General features: G+C 37.1%; 1 protein-coding gene across 1 annotated transcript; it reads right to left on the bottom strand.

Moving 5' to 3' along the window:
* Positions 1-1,420: 1,420 nt before the first annotated feature.
* GNPDA2 (glucosamine-6-phosphate deaminase 2) lies at positions 1,421-25,996 on the bottom strand. The gene is made up of 7 exons (XM_069457479.1): positions 25,965-25,996; positions 22,890-23,048; positions 19,012-19,113; positions 17,769-17,951; positions 12,380-12,564; positions 5,624-5,798; positions 1,421-2,265 (listed from the first exon to the last, which is right to left on the bottom strand). Exons 2-7 carry the CDS (start codon positions 23,011-23,013, stop codon positions 2,204-2,206), a joined length of 831 nt encoding a protein of 276 aa, XP_069313580.1. The 5' UTR covers positions 23,014-23,048; positions 25,965-25,996; the 3' UTR covers positions 1,421-2,203.
* Positions 25,997-27,623: the final 1,627 nt, after the last annotated feature.

Raw genomic sequence — 27,623 nt, 5'->3', positions numbered from 1 at the left:
TTTGAAACTAGAAAATCAATGTCTAAAACAAAATGTTCTATCATTATTGCTACAGGAGAGTTGTAAGTTGGTACCTGACATGTAATACGTACTGTGTCTGCTATTTAGTATTTTAGCAATCAGTATTAGCTTTTTTTTTTAATCCAGACAAATTTTATCCTTTCTTGACATGTGACTCTTTAGGAAATAGTTTTACTTGTACTAATGATAGTACAGAAAACCATTTTCCAAATTATTTAGCATAAGCTTAACTTCTGTCCCTTGGCTACTTTCCCACGATGATTTTAGTGATTTGGAGTTGTGTGCTTGCCAGGCGTCTTCCCCAGAGAACCTAATATTGCTAAGATTTTGGCAACGTTAAAATAATGTTTAAACAATAATCTGAGTATTAAGAGTCACTATTACTGAGTTTAGCATGTGACGGCCTCTGTGCTGAGCCCTGTGTGGCTCCCTCACTGAGTGCACAGAGCAAGTGAGGGAAATGAGCCAAGGCTGCTTTGCTGCCCAAGGTCACAGCTGGCAGAGCAGCGAGTCCTACAGTGGAGGGTTTCTTTCTTCAAAGGCCAACTCTTAAACGCCCCTGAGGAAATGCCTTCCGTGGGCTTCTAGGTTCTTTGCTTAACAGCAGCTTAGCTCAGGAGTTAGGGAGCTACTCAAGTGCCAAAGAGCAGTTTGCTGAGAAGCTGGGACCTAAACTAGCCTCCTAATCTCAAAGGCAGTGAAGGGGAAAGGAGGTCTTTTAGCTGTTCGAAGCACAGAAATAACTGGGGAACCATGCACCAAAACAGGGCCCGTTAGCTTTTCCATTACGGTACCACATGATCTCCTAAGGCCGTTAGGGTAGTTCATAGTTAACAGTGCTTATTATCAGAAGTCTGAGCAGGAAATGCCGATTCACTAGTTATTCAAAAACCGTTTTTTATAAGGCCATGAAAATGTCACCATCTGGAATTAAAGCAGCATATTTTTGCTTTTATTTCATTTTAAATTTATTTGTTATTTGAAAATTTGAAGAAACTATATTTTAGTCACAGAGACAATTATACAGATATATAAGTAAGGCAGCTTCTACTTATAAAATGCAAAATAAGCAAAGAAACTATAGACAGGGACATTGTCTTTTAATTCAAATCTCTTAATTGAGTAATGGCAACAAACCAAAAATAAATGCAGCTTCACAGGTATACTGTACTTGCTGGAATCAAATACACGTATTCTTCAATTTCACTTCCAGAAATAAAATTTAGATAACTTGTTTATTGAAAGCTTTATTTGAGTTAAAGATAGAAAACAATATACTTTTGTGCTTTGATTATGCAAATTATATCAATCTAGTTACAGTAATTCCTTTTATATATACTTCATATTTTCCCTTCAGAGATTTTTTATATAAGGAATAAAGCTAATCATTTACGAAATTTAACAATCAGACGATATTCACCAAAAGAATTTCCTCAAATGTGTTCCTAGATATAAAGCTCATCGTTGCCAAGATACCTATATTAAGGGCAGGAACCCAAGTCATTAAATAAAAATAAGAGGATATTTGTAAAAAAGTGCTATAGAAGAAGGTGCACAAAAAACATGCACTTACACATACTTTCTAAAAGGATGTAAACTGTACTTTTAGGCACTGTCATCTCTTCACACTTCCTTTACCAACAATAGATAGCGTAACTTGATGGCTAGATGTTACTGCAAGAAGATGACTAAGGCAACCACGTGCAGAAAGCATGTGTGTAATGCACAGAAAATGCAAAGTCAGCATTCCGAAAGGAAAGGTGTGCAATGATAGTTCTTTTGATACCTGAAGGGTCTGGAGTGTCATTAAGATACGAAAATCTATGTATGCCACTGGAGTCAAGCCACAAATGGCACCTGCTATGCAGACAATCTTCACCTTTAAGATGACTTTAAATTTCTGAACAGCAGACATTTCATTTCTGTGCTGTTTTCTAGGTGGCTGTGTGGCTTTTGTATTTTATAAGAAAATAGCCAATCAATTTTGAGAGCTAACTACTTCTAAACCCTAGTGTAAAACAGACACATTCTAAATATGGAATGTTTAACATAGATAGTGGACTTCAAAAATGACAGTCTTCAAAATTCCCCATGTTTTATCATTGCATAGCTGAAAATTCATCTGCTACTTATAAAAAAAAAGTGCTCTGTTCATTCAAGAAGAATTTTGCTCCAATCTCCTTCAATTTCCTTCCTTCATACTGTATAGTGGATCCACAAGTTTATTGTGCACATGCATTAAACCTTAAAGAAAAAAAGCACAGTTCTAGTTGTTTTGGTTAATTTTGAACTCTCATTTACTACAGAAAACAATAGGTTTTTTATAAGATACAGTAAGTCTATTTGGTTCCCATCTGATACAAAATAGGTTTTTTGAAAAAGTACAAACAGAAATGTTTCAGAATGTCTAGTTTTAACTACCTAGAAAATGCCAATTTATAATTATTTATGAATAATGCAGATGCAGAATGTGTACAAGTACTTTGGGAGTAACCAGAAGTAGGAGCAGTTCTTCAGAGAGCTTCAGTATGACAAGGTAAATTTGAATACTAACTCAGTTAATACATTTTAATTACATCTAAAAGTCTGTGTTGATTTTGATCAGGCAGTTCCTCCACTGGACTCCAGTGAGGGGCTCAGAACTTTTGTTACACTCTAATATATCACCCTATCCATTCATCTGGCAAATTATTTTCCATTCTTTTGCTATTTGTATTTATGACAAAGGTTGATTACAAGCTTAACCATTCCATATTGAGGGAAGTTTACTAAAAATACAGAAGATAATCTGGATGAAATAATTTAGAGTAGAAATTGAGATTTTAAGTAAGTAGATTTTAAATTTCATTTCATCATTGTGCATATACTTGCAGATTATTCTTACCTGTTAAAGCTTCTTGGGAAATAACCTTCCAGTTATTAATATCTTAATGCACAAGTACTATATTTCTTAAAAAGTTCTAAAAAGATTGTCTTTGGCCCAATTAATGAAATAAATATTTCATATTTTGAAGGTTAAAGAAATCAGTTAAGTTTTCCAGGTTATTAAGAAGGCTGAGGAGGAGCACTCACAATGCAGTTTTTGGCAGAAAATGGCATTATTGGGTTGGAGGGAGGGTACTTGTTATTAATGGTAAGTAGGTGCTCTTTGCTGGGAAGGCTGAAAAAAGCACTCTAAAATCCAACCTGAGGAAGAACCACCTTTAAGGGACGATATCCCAATTCCATTTTTTCTTCATATTGAAAGAGGTACCCTGACAGAGGCCGATATCCTGGAAACCTCTTTGGAACTACAGTTCCCAAGTGGAAAACACACATCCTCCTTTGGGCAATGCAGCAACATTCTCACAAATGGTCTGTGCCTCAGAATTTTTCAGAAGAGCTTAGAATTTGGATAGATGAACTAAAAGAACATCTACCTCCCTTCTAATTTAAATTATCTAACATATGTCTATACCTTTCAATGAAGCAATGATTATGGTATGAAAAAAATGGAAATATGGTTTTGATTTAGACAATACCATTCTTCTGGGAGGCAGCGTAACAGAATGGACAAAAGCCCACACCCCAGATAAGCCTGATTTCAATTACCAAGCTCTGTTTGACTTTGGGTAAGTGGTTTAACATCTGTTAAGCCTGTTTTTTATTTAAAAATGGGAACATAGAGTACCCACTTCATAACACTGATGTGAGAATTAAATAAATCATTGAGTACAATGAATTTAGAATAATGCCTGGTCATAGAGGTATTGGCTATTATTAAATAGATTATTATTCACTAAAATGTAAAAGTCTTGTAAAAACCAAATCGTGACAAAATCAGACTAGTACAGGGGTTTACCTGGGGATTACTGGTACTAGAAAACAGCCATGTTAAATTAATCTCCTTAAAACTGGCATTAAAATTTCTGGATAATGAAGATTCTTTTTAAGGAATCTATTTTGGCATGAAATCTGAAGGACTATGTTAAAATATATAGGTAAAACCCCAACCAAGAGCTTGTTATTCTCAACTAACTCATCACTACTCTGTTTCTGTCAAATTACAAAGAAGCTAATAATTTTTCATTTTAATTTGATATATTTGTGACTTGGTAAAAAACTAGTAATTTAATTGATAAAAATATGAATGACTGGAAATAATCTGTTAATGAAATGTTTAAGTAAATTACATCTACTTAACTATCCACTAAGTGCTTTTGAGGAATATTTAGTAAAATAGCAAAATACTCACAAAACATAAGTGCAAATACAAGACAAAACCATATACATAGCATGATTAAATTTTGTTTTTAAAATACCTACTTTCAGTGCTTGCCAAACTTCATTTTGTGTAACACTTTCCAGATTTTTGCCATACTCACATATTTACGTGTACTATAAATTACCAGTTTCCTTTAAGCTGACTTAGAATTTTTTAAGATTATATGCTATATTTCTGAATATGAGATGCTGTAGACTGTAAAACACACAATTATTTTATGTACCACTGAGGAAAAAATGCTACCAGATAAGCTATGGTGACACCAATTTTAAGACACATTCCAATTTCAGACAAAATCAATGTGTCTTAGAGGCAATATAATATGGTAGCTTTTTTAGAACTTGTCTTAATCATATCCAAAAAATACAGCTTTGATTTGTTCAGTATATTTTTTCTAATACATGTTAAAATAAAAACCTAGTTACCAGTAAAAAGATTAAAAATGTATATCCATTCATGTAATAAAAGTAGCACACATACTAAACAGTGTATCACTGAGCTAGCTGTATGACCAGTTATGTAATTTTTATATCAGGTATATAAATATAGGTGCTTTATTAAACATATCTACTTAGATAGCTTGACTATCTGTATGTGTATTTATATGTGGAGCTGACTCTTATTCAGGGATTGGGTTCTAAATTGAGTATAGTCAAACGTCCCTTGACAATCTCTTAAACTACTCACTGTTATCAAGCATTTGTGGTTTTTTTATACACAGTCTGATACAGTAAGGTTTGAGAACTGCTGAACTAGGCTACAGAAAAAAGCAAAAAGAAAATCAACATGCAGAAGTCTAGGCAATCAAACTGCTTATTTGCAGAATTTGTTTCATACCGTTTTAATATTTAGTCATTATAACTTTAATATATGGGAATAGATTTGTTTAAAATTGTGAGGAATAAATGAAATTGTGGGAGACCTGTATTATCCACTGATTCGGTTCTAAACACAGGTTACAGGGAGAGGGGTTGAGGCAGGACTGGTAAAGATGAAAAAAAAAACCAGAAAGGACACAGAGTTCCTTTTGGGTTAATCTTGTATATTTAATCTGAAAGTAGAGTATTTTATTAAATTTTAGATTTCAGGAAAAATTGTGTTTACTGAAAATATAGATTACAGAGATTCTCTTCATGAAAAAAACAAAACAAGAAACTACTCTGAAAGCTGCTGTTAGCCGTGGTGAGTTTTTATTCCTTGAAAGAACTGACTGTTATGTCCCCCATGCCTGTATGTGACAGGCCACGGCGTGGGATTTAACTCCACACTCACATTAAGGTTTTAACTGTCACCTGCAACAGAACACCTCACAGTCTGCCTTTGAAATTCAATGCTCACCTTTAAAGTATTTCACAGTTTTAACTCTTAATTCTAAAGTAGCATCTTCATCACACACAAAAATGGTCCGCGGATGCTGCTGGAAAGCTGAGACAGTCCACATGTGGTTGACTCCTTCTTCAATGGCTTTGTACAGGGCGAATGCCTTGTGCGCCCCTGTAATGAGGATCATTACCTAGAAAATCATGAACAGCACTTGTTAATTAATAGTTAAAACGTGTTCCAAATGAGTAAGAAGCTCTACTGTTTTTTTTTTTTTTTTAAATAGGACATTAAAACCAGTATTCTGAGGAAAAAACAAAAATACACAGCTCCACGTTTCTTCACAGTTCAAGTTATTTATTTCTACTTTTTTAAGGTAACAAACAAGAACAAAGGGCTTCTGGTTTAAGCAAAACAGTTTCTTGTTATGGGTATTAGTGGATACACTGTAATACCCATAATTATTAACACAGTAAATAATGGTATGTAAAAGACAACCTGGGAGAATGAAGAAAAAGAAATAGGGGCCATCTTGCAAAAGCAGAATTACAAGTCTTCTAACAACTTATATAATCTGGAATGATGCAGCAGATTGCTCTCATCCAGACAAGCAATAAACATTACTTCAGAAAAGCAAAAGACTCTAAAACAACAGATATTTGAAAAGTAATCTAGAGAAGCCTGAAAGTCGTTTGACTGAACATACGCCATCTGACTCAGAACAGAAACTGATTGAAGGAGGACTAGGGATTCTCCTTCAACACAGGAGCTGCCTTTTAAGCACATACAACTGAAACTACCCTTATCAGCTACAGAAAATCCAAGCTCTTGGTCCCAAATCCCTAACCACCTATGAAATAATTCACTAACATGTGAGTGTATATGTGTTAGAATCAATCTTCTCTTTATCATCTTTCAGCAGTAAATCAATCGCATTTTACAACTCAAACTATACATGCAAGTTTTTGTAATATAATAAATCTTTAAATTTGATTTTTGCCTTATTAGAATTGTTAAAAAATGCGTGTTAAAGTGGCTGTAGTTCTAAAATATATCACATAGAAATTCTGTATTGCATATTTTATAACTAGACCTTCTAAAATGGGAAGTGAAAGATTAACGGACCACGATACTGCAATATTTCTTTTTTATCATGACTCACTACTTGATTTTCATTTTGAAGCTATATCTTGATTAAAATCAAGCTATATCTTGATTAAAATCAAAGCACATGATTGCATTAAGATATGTATAAATTTGCACTAACTTTTTTATTTGATTCTTAAGTATAGGGTTCTAGGCTCAGCAAATTTAATATGCTGTCACCTATGATTAAAAACATTTGTCTTTTATAAGTTTGATATAATAAGCTAAGTAAAATACTAATGAATGGATCTGTAAGCTAGTTTTCCTTGCTGGACATTATTAGCCAAAACTGGTTTTCTTAGGACTGATACATGGATTACAGAAAGAATTAAAAAAACAAAACAAAAGCCCCGTACAATGAAGTTACTTGGCTCCAGTCCAGGTCTTCTAATCAGAATATTTGGATTTAGGGCCCAGGAATCAAAGCCTTTACATGATTATTATGCAGACAATCTAGCAGAAGTTCTTAGACCAGCACTTGAAGAGATACTATGAAGCTACTGTAAGACGCATTGTATTAAATGAAATTTTCTGCTAATTGCTGCATAAAGGATTTTGGAAGTTTATTTCCGGAGAGTTTTCAAATACGACTTGGTGGTTCAAGGGGTAAATGATGAACTCTGCACTGAATTACGTCATCCAACTCCTCAAGACACCACCACGAGATAAGTACTAGTGTTACTCATATTTTACAGATAAGGAAACTGAGGCATAGCTAGTCCCTAACTTGCCCAAGTTGTTGCTAAAGCCAAGATAAAAATGAGTCTGGTTCTAGGGTCCATATCCTTAACAATTAACTACATTACACTGCCTCTTGACAGAGAAACCGTTAAAAGGTGTAACAATTAACAGCAGCTAAGAGTCCTTCCTTACTGACGCATACGCTGTCGAAAGGTAATAGGACAGGTGCCAACAAATCTCAACATAAAGTGTACACTGATGAAACACAGTGGAAAGACAACCAAGCTTTCAGTGATGAGAAAGGGCAAGTACGTTTCTGGCATGAACATTATGAAGGGAGAGGAAGGCAGGCAGGCTGGTGGAACAGCTTAGGGTGGGATGAAGAATTATTGGTGTTTATCTATGGCTAAGGTACGGCTGTAACTTTTAATTGAGAATTAAGAAGAAATATTTGGAAAAGCAGAAATTGGAAAAAAATTACTCTCAGAATGGTATCAGTATGTGATTAGTTCTATTATATAATACTCCACTGTTCTTAAATTATGCAAAGGGACAAACTGCATCACAATCATTTGGGATGCTTGCACACACTGCACCATTGCCAAATTTAAAGAGCCGATCTTTGGGTGTGGATACCAGGTGATTCTTGTGGACACTGATGTTTGAGACCCAGTGCTCAGGCAGATGTTGCAGTGATAGTTTTATGCTACTTAAAGAAATGATAAAAGTATAACAATTACACTATTTAAAAAGGTTATGAAATAAGCTGATTTGAAAGAATAGTCAACATTTAATCATTCCATAAACAGATTTGAATTATAAAAATCTAAAACTTCATTTTTAATCACCCACATCCCTTCTTGGTAGATATTTTTACATCAACTGTAATTTTTAATAAGTGAGGAAATTAAGCTTTAAAGAAGTTGAGCCACTTGCCTAAGGTGGTGTAGTTAGCAAGAGGTGTATACAGGATTTTTAGCTCATAACTTCTAAGCTTTTACCTACCACAGCCTTAAGATGGAAAGATGCCAGAAGAACAGATATGTAACAAACTGTTGTACTACATGTACGAAATATATATAGTATTTTATCATATATAGAAAATAATAAAACACAAGGATGACATAAAGGCACAACTCTGGGGGAGTTGGGAAAAACTTCTGAGTAGCTCTAATGTAAAACCAAGCCATAAGGATAAGCAGGAAAGCACCAGATAAGGGCGAGTTTCAGACCGTTACAAGATAATCAATAAAATGCTGAAAGTTTGGTAAAGCTTGGAGCATAAGGAAATGAAAGAAAATGGTTGGAAACTAGTTGAAGGCTAGTACAACAGAGCCTTTTATGCCAAACAGAGGCTACACTTCATCTTATGATGGAGTAACAGAGAATAGGAGGTTCTTAATTATACAGATAAGTAATAAACTAAACTGTTTTTGCAAAGATTATCGAGGCAGTAACAGAGAATGGCATGGATAGAGACTGGAGATAGCCATGATTTAGGACAGGCTTGCAATAATCCTTGAAAATGCTGAAAGCAGACTTGCTTTAACGCAGTTGTGACGGGGGCGTGATACTCATTTACCCAAGTTACCTGTTAAATGGTCAGCACTTCGTGAGGATTAGATGTAGAAAAGACGAAGAAGCTGAGAATGGCACAAACGTTTCCAGCTGAGATCGTTTTCATGGACAGTATTGCTACTCAAGGGAGAAAATATCAGAAAGACAATTTTGGTAAAGAATGAATTTAAGTTTTGAATAGAGTAAGGATACCAAGTCTTTAAACATCTACTAGATGTTGGCAGGCAGATGGGAATAGTCTTTCTGAAGCTTCCAAAAGAAAACTAAAGATATGCATTAGTAGTTACCACTGTACAGAGAGTAGTTAATCTTTCTCAGAACAGTGATAAAACTGAGAATGGCCCAAGTGTGACTGTTTTTGTTTGTCTGTTTTTGAGGCAGGGTCTTGCTATGTTGCCCAGGCTGGTCTGCAAATCCTGGGCTAAAGCGATCCTCCTACCTCAGCCTCCCAAGTAGGACAGTGACTGTTACTGATTGACGGGGCAGTTTTAAAAAAATGATCTTGGAGAAGACTGGTCAAACAGAGTATGCAGAGTAAATATACATGCTAGGATGGAACTCCAGAAGAGCTGGGGGGCGAGGGAAGGTGACTGAGAAGGACGGGTCAGCAAGGATGAAGGACAAGGGCAGAGCTTTATGACGACGGAACGGTCAATAGCAGGTGATGAGAAGAGGCCTCACAGGATGAGACTTGCAGAGAGACGCTGGTTCTACCAATGAAGAAGTCACTGGTGACCTCTGTGACTTCTGGTGAGGCAATGAAAAGCAGGTTTTTAAGTTTTCTTGGTTAAGTTTTATTTTCCTTAAATCATCATAAGAATATTAAATTGTTATGATTATAGATATAGCAATAGTTAAAAAGTTTGTCCTTTCTTTTGAAATTACATTCAAAATATATGGCATTATCTTTAAATATAACTCAGCAAAAACAAATTTTAATCCTTTGGGGGTAAATTTGGCTTCTGGAAAACAGCCAAAAGTCAATAAAAATCAGTTCTGGTGGTTCAGGTAGATAATCAAGCTGTGGATAGAACCGACTTCATCCAAAATGGATTGCAAACATACATAATTCATTCAAACTATTCCCAACAGTTATTGGATACTTATTAAGTCACGGGCAGTGTTAGGAACTAGACATACATAGTCCTTAAATTCATGGAGATTATAAATCAGTGAGGAAACAGATAATAAACTAGTAATATGGTCTGAATGTCCCCTCCAAAATTCATGTTGAAACTTAATCCCCAGTGTGGCAGTATTGAGAGGTGGGACCTTTAAGATGTGACTGGATCTTAAGATCTGTCCTCATGAAGAGATTAATCCATTCATAGATTAATGAATTAAAGGGCTAATGGATTAATAGGTCATCATGGGAGTGGAACTGGTGACTTTTTAAGAAGAGAGACCTGAGCTAGCACTGCAGCATGCTCAGTTCTCCTTCATGCCTCCTGATGCCTGGTGCTGCTCCAGGACTCCGTAGAGCGTCTCCACCAACAAGGCTCTACCAGACGTGGCCCCTCAACCTTGGACTTCTCAGTCCCCAGAACTTTACAACATAAATTCCTTTTCTTTATGAATTACCCAGTTTCAGGTATTGCTATAAGCAACAGAAAATGGACTAACACAACCAGTAAACGTACTAAAATAATTTCAAGTTGTGACAAATGTCACAAAGGAAAAGAACAGAGTAGTATGAGAGAGAATAAAAGAAAATCATTTTGATTACGAGGATGATGGGTAAGAAAGGGAACTCTTACAGTTGAAAACTCAATGGTGCAGTGTTAGCCAAGCGAGGAGTGAAAAAGTAGAGCATTCCAGATCCATCATCAACAGGAAGATCCCAAGGCAAGGAACAGGCGGTACTGAGGCCAGTGGTCTGTGGAGTTCCTTATCTAGCTTACGAGTCCCAAGTCTTAAGGAAACCTCTGATAACCTCCCAAGTGTATACAGAAGGTCCTTATTATCTAAGTTTCCAAATTGTGAAGATATTTATCAATGAACCGACCACTTGCAAATTTAGTTCCCCGCCCAATCCTTCTTTCTATTTACAGATAGCACCCGCCTCACACATGGATTCAAAATGTAATTAAGTGTATGGGGTGTTAATGAAAATGGCACTGAAGCCCAGCTCAAATCACAGTTACAACCACTAGCGAAAGAGAATCTGTACAATTAATCCCATTACGATTGGGGATAAGCAAATCAATAAATACACTTGTTTCAAAAGAATTCTGTGAAATCAAAGCACTAAGGTACGTCCTTGGGAAAATGATAAAGTCCTAGATTACTTTTGCCATGATGATTTTCTCTATAATCATGCTGGGAACAAATACCGTTAGGTGTATGCCAATTTAATTTTTGATGCAAAAATTGACCCAAAGAAAAAAAAAAATCAGTATTTGAATAATTCTCTATTCATTCTAAAATTAGCATAAGCATTAAAACTTAAATCATGTCAAATGGAAGGAATCTATTTATATAACTTTCATATTTTAGAAATGAGATTGCATTAAAATCTTTTTCAACTTATTTACTATAAATTTCAGTACTTGCAAGGACAGAAAGTATATGAAATTTTTTTCATATACTTATGATTTTTAGATAAGAAACTCCTATATTTTGAATGACAGTTCTATTTGTATGTTCAAGTCTAAATATAATTATATCACTATCAGTTACCTATTTATCGTATCTTGTCTGTACTCTTTCCCTGAACCTGTCTAATGCTGCGACTAGAAAGGAATGGAGTTCTGGGATTCCATATAATTTAACTACTTCTAAACCATGAACTGACTGTAATTTGTTCTGTTACTATCAAGGAAGAAAATGACAGTCCAACCAGAAACTTAAAAATCAGGCATGGTCTACTGTTCAGAGCTCTTACCTACTCAACACCGAATGTGAAGATCCAGACCTAGATGGGTTCCTTTTCTGCTGGAAACCAACTGGGCTATCATCCTACATGCAGTCGGGAAACACTGGACACTACACCATCCTGAGGGCTCTAAAAGTAGTGCCGTGTACATAACTAGCATTGCATCTTTGTCCCCACAGTCCTTGCACAAGACTATTTCAATTAAAAATAAACAGTGTAAGTGGTACGAGTTTAGGACCTCAAACTGTAGCAGGAATAGGCAAGTGAAGCAATACCTCAAAAGTGGGGGCTAATTCTTAGCGTACCACTCCAAAAGACTAAATTTAGTTAATTTCTAAACCTGTCAATGAGAGTGACAGAATGTAGTTACTAAAACTAGTAAACAATTTATACTACAAGTAGAATACAACCAAGATATCACTTATTCAGTATCGTAATACCTCCAAAACATATCAACATCAAAGGGAAAGCATCGAAGAACACTGAATTCTTACTTCTCTAGCGTCCATGACTGTCCCCACACCAACAGTTAGAGCCATCGTTGGCACTTTTGCTAAATCTCCATCAAAATATTTAGCATTTGCCAAAATGGTATCCATTGCTAGAGTCTTTAATCTTGTCCTTGATACTAAACTGGATCCAGGCTCGTTGAAGGCGATATGACCATCTGGACCAATTCCTTTCAAAAGAAGCATACATACATACATACACATCGAGTAAGTAAGGTTTTTCACAGATAGTAAATAAGAGTTCTCTAAGTTCAACATGGTTTTAAGAGTAAACACACTTACCTTGTTTTACAGCTGAATTCCTAATACTGCATTAAAATATTTCTGTATTGATTCAACAAATATTTCCATGGTTTCTATATGCTTAGCAATGAGCTGGCATGGTTCTAATAACTGGTAAAATTAAGTATCACCTTGTATTAGTATAACACTTCAGTTTTTAAAGCCTTTTCACATGCATCATCAAAACAGATACATTTAGCAATCTCATGAGATGGTCAGATTAGGCATATCTAATTCCCTCATCGCCCCCGCCTTTTTTTAAACACAAAAGGAAACTTTGATGCTCATGGAAAATGAGCAACTTGTTCAAGGTTGCAGTTTAGTAAATACTGAGAACTCAAATCGTGAGTTTTCCGATTCCTAACTCAGTGCTTTCTGTACTCTTGCCACACTTTACTTTGCTTAGTTCTAGTCCAGATGGGGCAATTAACTAGTGGACTTCTCTAGAGTATAGTTCCTTCACTTATAAAAACGTGTGGACTAGACAAGATAATATCTAGAGCAGGAGTATTCAAACTTGTTGAACTGATTGTAAGAAATATTTGATACTATAATCTAGCACATATACACGCACATCATACACATAAAATATAATTAAAACAAGAATTGCATGAAACCGTACTTACTCTTCCTAGGAGCCGTACAAGCTATTTTCTATTCCATTCCATTAACAAAACAAGAAGAAAACGTGGCTGTGACTGACTACACTGACTGCATGACCTAACGATGGGTGACGACCAGTTTGAAAACCTCTGCTGTGACGAGATCTACTGTCAGCTCTGACATGCCAGGATCACTTGTAAAGTACAGCCAAGGCTATGGCGTTCTTTATTTGAAGGAATTGAGAGAGAATTCTGTTCATAAAATCAAGACCTTTCTATGACATAAATAAAACAAGCTTTACATAACAGATACCCTAGTAGCAAAGTCACATTTCTGGCAACCTCAATTAAAAAAATAAACTTGCAAGTTCTCTGAGTCATTAAAATATCTTTAACATTTAAATTCTGCATATTTACTTTACGGATAAGATAGGTGTATTTTACTGACACTTAGCATACAATCCCAGCAAAAATTTCCCAGGTCACAATAAGGTAAAATATGACAATAAGTAACCTGGTTTTGAAGGATGAAGGAGGAAATGAATACTCTATGAAGCAGATACAGACTACCAAAGGACAGCAATCCAGGAATTTTTAATGTGGGAACATAAAGCCAGACCTATATGTGGTTAATTATGCATTGATTATTTCTACTATTAAGTACGTATCTGCTTATACATGTTTAAATTACAGAGATGCATTTCTCTGTAGATTTATAAAAGTATTCTGTTCCTCCTCTTAGGTATACAAATGCCTAAACATTTATATTTATATTTCTCTAAATATGCGTAAAGCGGAAAGGATGGAACCAGGAAAATAAAATTTCCAGACAAAATAGGAAGTCTGCTAAGATCAACACTAGTGACCTCACTGGAGATCTGGGCCATATAGGAGTGTACAGCTAAGCTGAAACTATCAGTAAAGGTCAACATATTCCCTTAATGGCCATGAGTAACTGTCAAAATGCGAGGATTTGAATATAAAACTTATTTTTTTAATGTGGCTAATTCTTATTTAGCCTTTAAGTCTAAATTAAGATACCAGCACCTCTAAGAAACATCTCAAAACTTCTCTGGAGTAAATGTCTTTCCCGTGTTCCTATAGTTCTATGGGTAGAACGTACAGGTACTCTCCATGAAAGTAAGGACTTTATTAAATCCTTACCATTTAGAACAGCACATGACACCTAGGAGGCACTTAATAAATAACGGCTGAATAAAGGAATGTACGGTTGTTACACTTTGGTCAGCCCAGTAGAGTTTCCCCCACCTCCCACCGTTTTCTCTTCTGCTGTTCCCCTCACCACAGGGGCAGAACCATTATAATTCCCCACATCCCTCTGAGAGAGACTGTGGTCTGGACACAGGTACTCTTCCAGGCTGAACCAATCAGAATCTCTCTCTGGATCTAACTCTTGACCAGGGGTGTAAGAAGGAAGAGGGCACAGAGAACCGAGGCACCGGAGGACAGCACGGTAAGGAGAAGGCTAAGAGTTCCCGTTTCTGAAATCTGAAGTTCGCTGGTTCTCGTCTTTCCAGAGACTTAAGGTTGTTTCAACTCTTCCTTCTGTTTTGTGGGTTACCCTAGAATCATTCCAACTAGTTTACTTTTGGTTCACTAGCCAGTTACTGCTACTACCAAACCAAAGAATCTAAGCATGCAATCAAATCGGAAGGTTAAAGTTTTCCCCAGTGTCTTCTTTTACTTTTTAAAAACAAAAATACCTTAAGATATTTTTCAAGTTAATTTAGATTTTATTTAAAAAATTCCATGTTTGTATATCTTATTGCTGGGGATAGGTTAGGAATTACATGATACACCTTACCCTGTCTCTCAACACTTTTGCCATCAGAAGAATGAGAACTTTTGAGAGTCTTTATTTCCTCTTTTCGCTTTCCCTCTACCAAGGAAAGGGAACTCCTGCTCTAATCTAATTCCCTGGATGAGTGACAGTACATTAATGTTCTTGAGCTCTTCTCATTCTACTGTTTCCAATTCAGAGAGGAGTAGAAAACCCCATTGTGGCTTCCAGCCCAAACTGCAATCTCTATTCCAACTTTACCTTTAATAAAGCTGATATTTTGATCCCATTTGGCATAGTTCTTAGTGCTTTTATTAACCAAACCCTGGAACAAAAGAAGGGTAAGTGGTAAGACCCAGACACCAAGCCTTATCTTTAAAAAATCCAATGACGATAAACCTAGATCAACAAATACAAAGAATCAAATGAGATTCTTTCCTGAGTACACATCCAGTAACAGGGCACCCCAAGTGCAGTAAGCTCACTCTCCTCTCCCTGTGCAGAGTCACCACGCCCTTTAGAGGCACACACGAAACGCCAGGCCCTGGATCATCCTCTGACCACAGCAAAAATGTTAAGGTAGGAAGCAAAGAAACTCTCTTAAAATGTGTTGTTTTGGGCTGCGGGGGGTGGAGGATGGTATGGAGGGAAACAACTACAGGAAGCTTAAAACAAATTGGTTAAATAACAAAGTCAATTTCTTTTTAGTAGTGTCAGTGATAAACATAAATAATTATAATTTATGCACCACCTAGTTCAAAGGGAGAACTGAGGTGGTTTATATAAGTGATGAAACGTACCCAGAACAAATTTAGCTAAAAAGAAATAAGAAGTGAATTAAAGCTATGGGGAAAGAGGAGAGAGTTCTATCAGCAATTTTAGGTAAGAGAGTTCCAGCCTTGTGTATATTAAGCTATGAGTACTTTCTGAAAAGCAGGCAAAAGAACAAAATAAAGAGTTTTAATCAGTTTTCCCTCCCAGTAAATTTTATTTCCTAGCATTGAGTCTATAGGAGATTTGTCACATGGATCCTTATGTAAGGTCAATAAATTAACAGAGGAAAAAAAGTCCACAAATGAAGACATTTTTTAAGCAGCCATTTTTAATAACAAACCTTCTAAAAAGTGGGTGGTTAGTGCACTCAGGTATTTTCAAAAATATATTGTTTTAGGCTTGATACTGAGAGGTTCAAATAGTAATTATTTCAAAATCAAGCTATATGTACAAAACAGGAGTATGCATATGTTCTCTGGAATTACTGAAGTGATATTAGCAGATTTTAAAACATAGATAACTTTTCTATTTTGAAAAGCAAGAATATAACTTGCATCCATGCTCAGATTAATAATCATCCTATCTACAAAAGAAAATGGTATTGGCTCTGCTAGGAAGGGATAAAAATTTCCTCAAGGAAAAGATTTCAATCTCACTGGATGTCTTTAGAGATAATTCCATAAAAATCCTCGGGAATTCAATAAACTTAGGGACAATTATTTCAGCATTTACAGTTTAGAAAGAGAATACTGAAATAACACTTACGGAGTACCAGCTATATACCAAGCACTATGCAAGGCATTTTACACATGTTACAACAGGATTAATTCTCACAAATTTTGGAATGGTTAATATTAATCCTGTTTTACAAATGACTTAATTATACTGAACCTCAATAAACTTTCCAAGGTCATACAGCTAGCAAGTGGTTGCAACAGGATACAAATTTACGTCTGATTGTAAAACAAAATTTTCCCCAAGGGCAACCAACCATCTCAACTATATACTTAGTCACTTCAACCAAAAATTAACTGCAATACAGCATTACTGAATATCTAATTCATGTAATTTTGAGCAGTCTTCTAATTAATTTTAACATATATACAGATAACAAGGTTAATTCAGAGGATTAGTACATTTAGTTGAATATTAATAAATCTGGCAAAAACCAATTCTAGTTTTATTTAGTTGAAGTTATTCCATTCTTATAGCAATCAGGTAGCTGTCTCAGATGCTTCATACTGACAACAGAAAACCATGTTGTCATTACAAAAGAAAAAACTCTTCCCCCTATTTTCAACTGCAGATGATGTACACAAATATACACACACACATATATATAAATTACAAGCGAAATCTGGTCAGTTAAAACATTCCCTTTGGAATTTATTAAGGCAGTTATACAGCTTAACTCATATTTACTACAGACTGATGATAAATAAAAAGTCACTTGATTTCTCATGAGATGAAGCAATTTAAGTGATCTGCTACAATCCACCTGCTCCTCATGCAAACTTTTAGATTCAACTCTGTATGTAATATGTAAATAGGCTGGGCTGGGGTTTTAAAGAAATATTAAAAGAGAAACCTATCATTTAGGAAAAGAAACAGATCATTCACTTTGAAAGGTGTGATAAACGGTCAACTTTAAAGAGGTAATTACAAGAGTTTAGCAGGAATTGGGACCTTTCTTTCAAGGCATAATTTAAATAATTCCAACTGTCAATTTTAATATTAAGATGTGAATTTTAAGATTATTTTTTGATGAAAATAAAGTAAAACCGAAATCAGTAGCAGAATAAATGGATATCACAGACCTTCACAGGTGTTCTTCACAATACACGTTAAGGTTTTTTTAAATTTTAAAACACCTAATTCAAACATTAACAATTAATGACAAAATGTTTTTACATACCTCCAACAAAAAGATCTATCCCTCCAGCTTCTTTTATTTTCTTTTCAAATGCATCACATTCTGCTTGTAAATCTGTAGCATTCCCATCAAGGATATGTGCATTATTGGGATCTATATCAATATGCTTAAAAAAGTTATTCCACATATAAGAATGGTAGCTTTCAGGATGATTTCTCGGAAGTCCTAAATATGAAGTTAATAAATAAAAATGTAATTATTTCTAGAAATAATTCTAAATTTTATTTTTCTATTTAAGTCATAAATGCTATTTAATATAAATAACCTCTCTATACTATAATCAATTTAACAGTATTTAGTATTTTTATGTGGGATATATACTTACTGTATGTCCAGCATTAATCACTTTACATGTATCTATTCAAAATTAATTTGTAGAACACCAATGAAAATACTATTATTCTCACTTTATAGACGAAACATTGAAAAAGAACTTTTCCCAGGTCCCGTAGCTCACACAGGGGCTGGGATTCAAGCACGGGAAGTCTAGTCCATGTGTACTCAAATCACTTCTCAAACACACAAAATTTTAGGCAATGGAACCGACTTACATGTCAAGCTCTAAATAAAATAATTAGCCATTCGACTGAAACGTTGGCCATGTTCTTCCCCTACTCATTCTACCTGTGTGCAAACTATTAATATATTGAATCACAAAAGTTCTTTGGGTATCACTTAGCTACCAGTAAAAATATATTCCTATGTTTAATTTTGACACAATTTCTATGCATCATAGATCTTTCCAGTTAAGCAAGTTAACACTCAGTACATCATAAAAGCTTCATGGCTTATAATATAAATAGCTTTTGATTTGAAAAAGTGTTTATCTTACTAATTACTTTTACATACACTTTACTTAATTCATCCATGCAACACTGGTTTGGACTCTGACTTAAGAAAAAAAAAAAAAAAGAGAGAATGAGCAATGTGACTAGATTGGCTCAAAGTTACATGACTGGTAAGTGGCGGAGCCCAGGACGAACGAGGATCTTCCGATTTCTAGTCCTGTATTCCTTCCACCGCACTGTGCTACCATCACAAAAACACGGATTTTTATATGAACTCCCAATCTCATCCCAAAACTGTACAGTATATCCTGGAAATATATTCGTATTATATTCAAACAGTAAGTTCAAATAATATTCCAAAAATACATTCATTCTATTCAAAATGTAATATACCATATAGCCAAATAATATATTCAATAAATTCAAATACAGCTTACCTACATATTCATCCATGTTAAAGGTCTTCACATATTTAAAAGAAAGGTCTCCATTCTTGTGATATTCTATCAGTTTTTTATAACATCCTAAAGGTGTACTTCCTAAAACAGATAAAAATTCAATTTTCTAACATAAGTTGAAAATCTATTTTAAAAAAGTTTATACTAACTTCACCTACTCTTTTATTTAGTGACATTCAATATTTTTAATTTATTACGCAAATAGCTATTCATTTGAGTATGTATTCAACTAACAAGTATATGTTAAATCAGTCTCTTTACAAGATACCCTGAAATTTTGGTAAACTAGAATTTACTGAATAAAGCTGGAAATCTGTCAAAACTGAAAGTATGTCAAATTATCCTGGAGTTGTTGGATATTGGGAATTATGACTGCCAATTCTAAGATCAGAAACTTCTAGATAGTACATATGAATTACGAGAAAAATAAACATCTCACTTTTTGGGGAAAAAACCTTGAGTTCTTACACAAGTAAGACAAATAGGTCAAGTGTTGACCACTTAGTGAAATCAAAAGGGAAACCAGAGCTAAATTTAAATACTGTCCCTACGTTCAAAACAGACTTTGCCACTGGCACAGACCGAGTGAGGAACTTCAGCCTAATTACAGCTTTTTTACTGGCGCTCCTGCTCCTCAGCTTCAGCAAGTATCAGCTACAATGTACAAAGTCAGAAAAAGAAGTGTTCTTTAAGACAGGACGTCTAGGAAATGGATCCGGCCTTCGGATGCTGCATCTGCGTTCCCGATTTTATTGTTTTATACAATAATGTTATCTTTTACATGTTTTATAGAATTAGTTGATATTTGAAAAGAGATTTAATGGTGCTTCACGACATGACAAAATAAAGATAACGAATTTAGCCACTTGTGATGGCCTCCCTCTGTCTTCTAAATTTGCTACATTTTCTTCATTTTAACTCCAAACTGAAAAGCTACATCAACTGCATTCTTAAAACAGACCTGGCCCTCCTAATCCTGGCCGAGTATTGATTTCTAATCCACCCAGCATCACAAAATAAAAAATCTGCACAAAAATTTCTACTCAGGTACCATACAGAAGTCTGACAGCACTAAGTCTCTGGCAAAAACAAATACAAAGGAAATTCAAGAGTAATAAAAAGACAGCCTCTTGTTTGAGATGACAGAATAACAGAAGTGGCTATAAATAATAAAGACTACATAGGTTCAGAGAACAAAATAATAATAGAAAATTAAGTACGTATGTTTTAAATTGCAATTAATAATTCAAAAATTATGTGGTTAAATTTTACAATTCTTTCTCAAAGAGCTATAGCCCACTAACATGAAACCTGTCTAAAAGACGGATAAATAAGCTTCCCTTTCTTCCTTTCTAGAAGCATAAATGAATCTTGTCTCTTTCAGTATCAAGAGAAGAGTTAGTTATAGGATTCCCTCAATGTAAAGATATGTGAATAGAAAAGTCAGTTGTCATAATGGTGGTGCCAGAAAACTTGCATTTTCTATCTTTTAATCAATGTGGGTGAAGGAAAGAATAATGAAAGATGGCACAGGATGAACTGGTTAGAGAAACTTCATTTTAATATTTGCTTTGTAATAACCATTTACTAAAATAACTAATATTTACCAAGTGCCAACTATGATTCAGATAAAACAAAGATTATTAAGACTTTCTGTCCTGTAAGAACTCACAATACAGAAATAAGCAAGTACAAAATAATCATGGCACAAGGAAAGACATGGTAAATAACCAAAAAGAAGTCTGGAGAACTCCATTAAATCAAAGAAAAAAGACTATAGTCTTGTTTGTTGGAAGAACAATGAAACAAGATGGCATTACCACTGAGTCTTGAAGAAGGGACATTTCAGCAAGAAGGGGGCAAGCTGTAACTGAGAACACAGAGAAGATGGAGTAGGAGGTTCAAAGACGACATCTGTCTACCATGTGCCTAGATGCTGTGCTGGAGTTATACAGTAGCTCATGTAAATCTCACCACCTTTGGAAACTGGCATTATCTTTCCCATTTTGAAAATGGAAAAAATGTGTCAAAAAGATTAAGAAATTTGCCAAATATCACATGGTTGTGAAGCAAGGATTCAAACCTAGATCTGTCTAGTTCCAGAGCTCATGTGGATTCCATTACGTAACATGCTAGCAACACGAGTGAAAGCAAAGCAGAGCAGCAAGCACATGCAGGCCTGTTCCTTGAGTTGCAAGCCGTCCATCTGCCCAGCCCGACTCAGCGTAGGCAATGGCGGGAATAAGGCTGGGAAGCAGATCAGGCCCACGGCACGCAGGCCTTTAAATGTCAACACCATTAAGACCACTTCATTAGATATAAATTGAACAGATATTCCCCAGCAATTGTGCTTGGTGGGGAGATAACTGCAAGACGGCATGTTACTTGTAATTCAAGACATGTATGTTCAAGATTCAAAAGCAGTGGAGGAGAGGGGAAGACAACATAATTAACACTGTCAATGGTCTGTCATTGACTGTCGATGGTCAATAAAGGAGAGTAATGGAAAACGTCGCCAAAGGTTTTCCAGAGATACTTCCTTGGCAGGTGTATTACCCTGAAGAAAGCAAAAGCTGTACATCTAAATACACAAAAACATGTTTAGCACTGCTGGCATTTAGGACTCCTTGAAGTCTTTCTGTCTGCACACTCAAATTCCTGTTTATTTCTGAATCATAATTAAGATAACATCATTAAGACAGGCAGGCTGAGTGTAACCCAGGTAAACAGTATGCAAACTGTATAGAAACCGTGTTCAGCCACTGGGGCTCAGATATCAGAACTGAGGGTACTGAGGGTGTGCGTTAATTGAAAAAAAAATATCCCCTTTTGCCATTCTCACCAAGATGTACTGCCCTGGACCAAAAGAGAAAAAGGAAAACAAAAAACAAACAAAAAAATCAACTTCAAGAGTACCATCCACGGAAATTACACAAGTGGAAATTGTGAGTATAGCTTTTATCTAATTGGCATTTATGAGGGGAGGAGCAGGAGAGAATAGTCTGTTTAAATAAAACACTGATAGGAACTACACATTTATATTGTATTTACAGTATATAAGGGACTCGCATACACTATCGTAGCTGAGCCTCAAAACAGCATCTTAAATTATTATCCATATCTTTCTTACAGGTAAGGAAACCAAGGCTCAGGGGTGTAGAATAAATGCCTTGCAGTCAACAAGTATTACAGCATCTCTAATTCTAGGTCTAATACTCTGTGAAGTCATGTGTCAGCAATACCAAATTAAGTGCCATAAATGACACCACCTGGTAATTTTTTAAGAGATGTCATAACAGAAAACTAAATCCAATAAAATATCTGATTAATGCTTATGTTCATTCTGTGATGAAGACATACCAGTCTTCAAATTTTTCCACCAGTAATACTTCTATATTAGAAGAAAAATAAACGAAATAGTAAAGGGCTAGTAAGATAGTAAGAATATAAGACAGGTGAGGTGAAATTAAGAGGCAATAGTACATACTTTAGGTACCTCTTAATGATTAATAAGAAAGCTAATCTATTAAAAAATGATATGACTAGCAAAAACAATGCCCCTAAAAACAAACCAAGGACTACTAAGAAAAAGGTATCAAAAATATCATGACCATCACTTAAGTTGGGTATTTCCTATTGCATTTTGGCATGGTAGGTGAGACAGAATTTTAACATAAGAAATAGCAACAAAATGTTGATATTAGATTATATACATTTTCCCCTAGCTTTATATACTAGTATGTTCCATCAGTGATATGGCTAGAAATGAATGGGTGAAATATTTGAATACGAGAAAACCTACAATTATACAAATTTAGATAACATCAGTATCTAAAATGGAAAAAGTGGTTTATTACCTGTTGGTAAACCCAGTGTAAAGTATCTGTCCTGTCCGGGTTTGAACTGAATGATGCGATTACAGATGTACTTGGCTGCCCATTCACTAGCCAAGTCATAGTTATCAAGAATTACAAGCCTCATGGTGATGCGCAGCTTCCAGGACAAAAAGTTCAAACCTGGGAAAATTCCATCGTAGAGCACTTTAAGTAATTTACAGACACTCAAACAGAAGTCTAATGTACTGATAATTTATAAAGGATATTATTTAAGAAGAACATGCACATATACAAAAACAATCTCTAGTTTAAAAATAGTAATAGTCGCTGTTCTCTTTCGAGCAGACCCTGAGTTTCAGGCAGTGGGCTAAGCCAGGTAAGTACAGTCGGCCCTCTGTATCTGTGGGTTCCATGCCCGCAATTCAACCAACCTGGGTTCGAAAATATTCAGGGGAAAAGATGGATGGTTGAGTCTGTACTGAATATTTACAGAGTTTCTTTTCTTGACATTATTCCCTAAACAATACAGTGTAGCAACTATTTATACAGCATTTATATCATATTAGGTATTGTAAGTAATACCTAGAAATGATTTCAAGTATACTGGAGGATGTGTGTACACAGGTTATATGCAAATACTATGCCATTTTGTATCAGGGACTTGAGCATCTGTGCATTTAAGTCCTGGAACCAGCATCCTGGAACCAACTTCTCATGGACACCCAGGGACAACTGTACGTGTATTAGCCCTTACAACAATCACGTGAAGCAAATAAAACGCCCAATTTTAGATGAGGAAATGGATTCACACAATTTGACTGAGTTCACGTACCTAGGTAAGTGACAAAGCCAGAATTCAAATTAAGGCAGTCTTAAGGCAACGTGATCATAATAGACATGATATTTTTAATAAGAAGAAAAAGAAAACAAAATAAACTAAAAAACTGCTGAACTGAAGAGGAAGGGGAGAGGGAATCTGCGCACAAAAAGCAATTTTAGCTCTTTAAAGAATACCCAAAGGTTAAGAAAAGTTATTACACAAACATTAAGAGATCAGAGTCATTTTAAAACCACACAATTCAACTTCAGACAATGTGGATTGGCCTACTATCTTGAAAGATATAGAAGTTAGCATTCTTACACTAACCTGCACCTCCTGATTTCTGTAAGATTTATTTTTATACTGTCAAGATTTATAACATTTACAGTCTTCCATAACCATAATTCACAACTTTTAATTCTTAATTTTACATTTAAATGGATCAGTCACCAACACCAATCCGTGTATAATAACATGGCTTCCTCATTCCTGAGTTTTGTTACTCACATACTTTACCTAGAATAATAAGTCAAGTTTTTTAAATTATGGGAGTAGAAGGTCTTATTACAATGAATATATGGAATCTAAATGATGCCTTTAAAAATGTAATGATTTAGAATTCTGGGGTAACAACAAAAAATTACGATCACCATGAACTAGAATTCTTCTCAAAGAGTAACAAGAAGTAGCATTCACCGTCATACATGACTTAAATGACATACTAAGTCATATATTCAGTCCAACAAATGGACTCAGCTTCCATTTAAATACATCAATAATCTAACGTCAAAAACAATTTCAGAGATACACTATGGAATCAGAATTACTGGCTGTCATGACTATCAAAAGATATATTTACTTCTAATAAGAATATTTGACAAATTGATTATTAATAAAAAGAAAAAAAAAGCTATAAGGTAAGGAGGAAGGGCATTAGAGTGTTTCATGTGTCTTCTCTGTCCTCTCAGTTCAGCACACTTGTAAGGACCTATTATATCCTAAGCACTATGCTACATTCCGTAGAAACAAAAATGATTAAGAAAAGGACTCTTATTATCAAAGAGCTTGGGATCACTTAATTCAATAGTCTCTGAAGTTGAAATTATCATCCTCACTTTGCAGATGTACACAACTGCAACTCTCTATATGCTGAAGTTATAAAGGTATTAAATGCCCCAGGGAGCTGGATTTAAACCTAAGTGCCTCTGGCTCAAAGATTCTTGCTCCCAATACATCTCACCGGTTGAAAATCACTTAGTACGCTTGTTAAAATCGTAGACTCTCAGGTCCCTCCCCCTGGACGTAAGGTGTTTCAAAACATCTGATGTGAATTTGTACTTCCACAAGTATCAACAGGTGACTCTTACAACCAGGTTAAATTAGTAAAAGAGCCATACACTTCATTGCGAAGGTGCTCAAAGAAGTCTCTCAGACCAAGGTACAGTCAAGTTTTTGCTTTTTAAAAGTTTTTGGAGGGCACAGAGTTCACCTCCAAAACTCCCAGATGAACGCCCTCACTAAGAGGAAAGAGGAATATCTTTACCACATTTATTCAGCTCTTTAAGATGTGCCTTCTGCAGTTTTTGCCAATGATCACAGATCCCAACTGCCGTGTCCCTACGCAATTCTCTGGCACCGTGACCAGACGGCAATAAACAACGACACGGCACTGCCCTTCCCGCATCTTCCCGCAGGTGCTGATTCATTTCTGGACGTGCGTCGCTGGGGAAAGCGCTGCACACAGACCTCACAACTCGGAGCGGGATGGGAACTTCTGCCCAGCTTAAGTTGCAGCCAGTGGCCGGGTGAGGACTGCAACCTAGACGCCCCGCATCTCCACCTGAGCTTCCGCCTACCCCACGCTGCACCGGACCCAAAAGGGCAAGGGGGGCCCGGCCGGTCCCCATGCGGGACCCAGAAGCAGCGGAGAGGGCGCTGGTTCCCGCAGGGGCGCCGCTCGCTGGGCGCTCTCCCCGCAAACTGCAGGGAACGCAAACGAGGACGCACGTCACGGATTCCTACCAAGCGCGGGGAGAGGCGTCGGCAGAAGCGGGCGCAGGGAAGCCTCCCCACGCGGCTCAATTCCAGAGAGGACGACCAGCCGGGGCGGAGACGGTCAAGGCCGGGACCCCCCGCGCCCCTCGCCACGAGGCTCCTGGGACCCCAACCCGGGCCCGGGCCCGGCGCCCCCTTTCCCGCACAAAGACCCCGCAGGGGGCAGTCGCCGGCCGGGTCCGCGCCCGAGTCCCCTGCTTGGGCTGCCCCGCGAAACTCACCGGCACACCCACCGGCTCTTCCGACACCCGCACACCCGGAACAACCGACACCCCGCCGCCCGCGAGCGACCCGGGCCGGCAAGCGGAGCGCGAAGCCCAACGACCCGGATGCAGATGGAAGCGCGGAGAAGAGCAGCCGCGCGGCCCGCGGATGACGCCGCGCATGCGCGCTGCCGCCGGCGCGCGGGATGAAATACCCGTCGGCCCGGGCGCGCCCTGTGATAGGCCAGGACCCACCTGCGACTTCCCAGCCCCGGGCGCCGCCTCGCCGCTACTTTTTCCCCGTCACCCAGAGGTTGACTTGCGGGAGGTTCTCCAGGTTTGTGAGATTTCTCCTGCGGGACCGCGGTGCTCACGCACAGTTGTTGCTTATAATGGCAATAGGAACGCGTCTCTCTCTACCCCAAATTATCGATTTGTGTGTTTGTTTTATTTCAGGATATTATGAGGGTACAAACGTTTTGGTTACAGTTAATGGCACTGCCTCACCCAAGCGAGGCTGAGTGGCGGGCCCTCCCCCTCCGCAATGCTCGCCGCGTCCATTGGCTGTGCGTTTGCCCCCCGGGCCCACTCCCTGGAGGGGGGGGGGTCACCGCCACGTGACCCCAAGCGCTGATCAGCCGGCGCCGATTGCACGGCGCGCACAGGTGCAGCCCGTTCCTCCATTCTTGCGATGCCTCGCTGCGGGTGATGGGCCCCAGCTCTGGCCCGGAAAATGTAACAGGTGCTAGATCACTGTCGTTTCTTATTAGTGAGTCGTATGCCAGTGTGTACACACACCGGATTTTAATAATGCACTCATGAATTGACGGGCACTTGGGTTGTTTCCGCATCCTGGCAATTGTGCTGCCGCCAACATTCGGGTGCAGATGTCTTTATTATAGAATGACTTTTGCTCTTTTGTCTACCCCGAATTATTTTATGTGTACTTGGCGAGCAAAATGACAGCTAAGCCCTTTGTATCAAAGCCCGTCAAAGTTAAGTTTGCAGAAAGGCAAACCGTGTGCCATGGGAAACCCGGGAGCATCTCAGAAGGAGGCAACCGAGTTGGAAATAGAGAACTATTTAATGCGCTGAATGAGACTCTAAGAAAGGGGCAGGAGAAGCGGATATCAGCTTTGAACTGGGCAGCACAGGGCTTGGTCCACAGAGGAGAGGGAAGGAAACAGGGCTGGGGAAGTTATTAAGAAAGTAGTAATCACTCGAAAGGAGAAGGGTTGTGAACCCTCACCATGCCCCGTTAAAAACTCTTTTTAGGGTTCTCTTAGAAACAACACTCTTGACTACTAGAGTGGGGTGACTGTTTCTTTTGGAAACTACAAAGTTAAGATAAATGTGAAATATTGTGCCCTCAAATTCTTTGAAGTTCTGCACCTGGATTGTAAACCCAGGCTGCTTTTCCGGGTAAAATGATCCGCCTCCTTGCTTAATCCTTAGGCAAGAGTGGGACGTTACGTTTTCATTGATAGTGCTTCAAACAGCAAAGTTTCTCATACATTGATAGAGGATGAGTTTTCTTATTACTCTAGCCTTGAGTTAGTTTACAAAGCCGTTTTTAACACCTTCCCAGTACTATCATTTGTCACCTAACAATTGTTTATTGTGCATCTATTTTGGTCAAATAAGCCTGCAAGTAATAAAAGAGCTTTGGAGGGAATA

This window comes from Eulemur rufifrons, chromosome 24 (assembly GCF_041146395.1).
Source record: "Eulemur rufifrons isolate Redbay chromosome 24, OSU_ERuf_1, whole genome shotgun sequence".
Taxonomy (NCBI): domain Eukaryota; kingdom Metazoa; phylum Chordata; class Mammalia; order Primates; family Lemuridae; genus Eulemur; species Eulemur rufifrons.
This window is presented reverse-complemented; position numbering and strand designations above follow the sequence as displayed.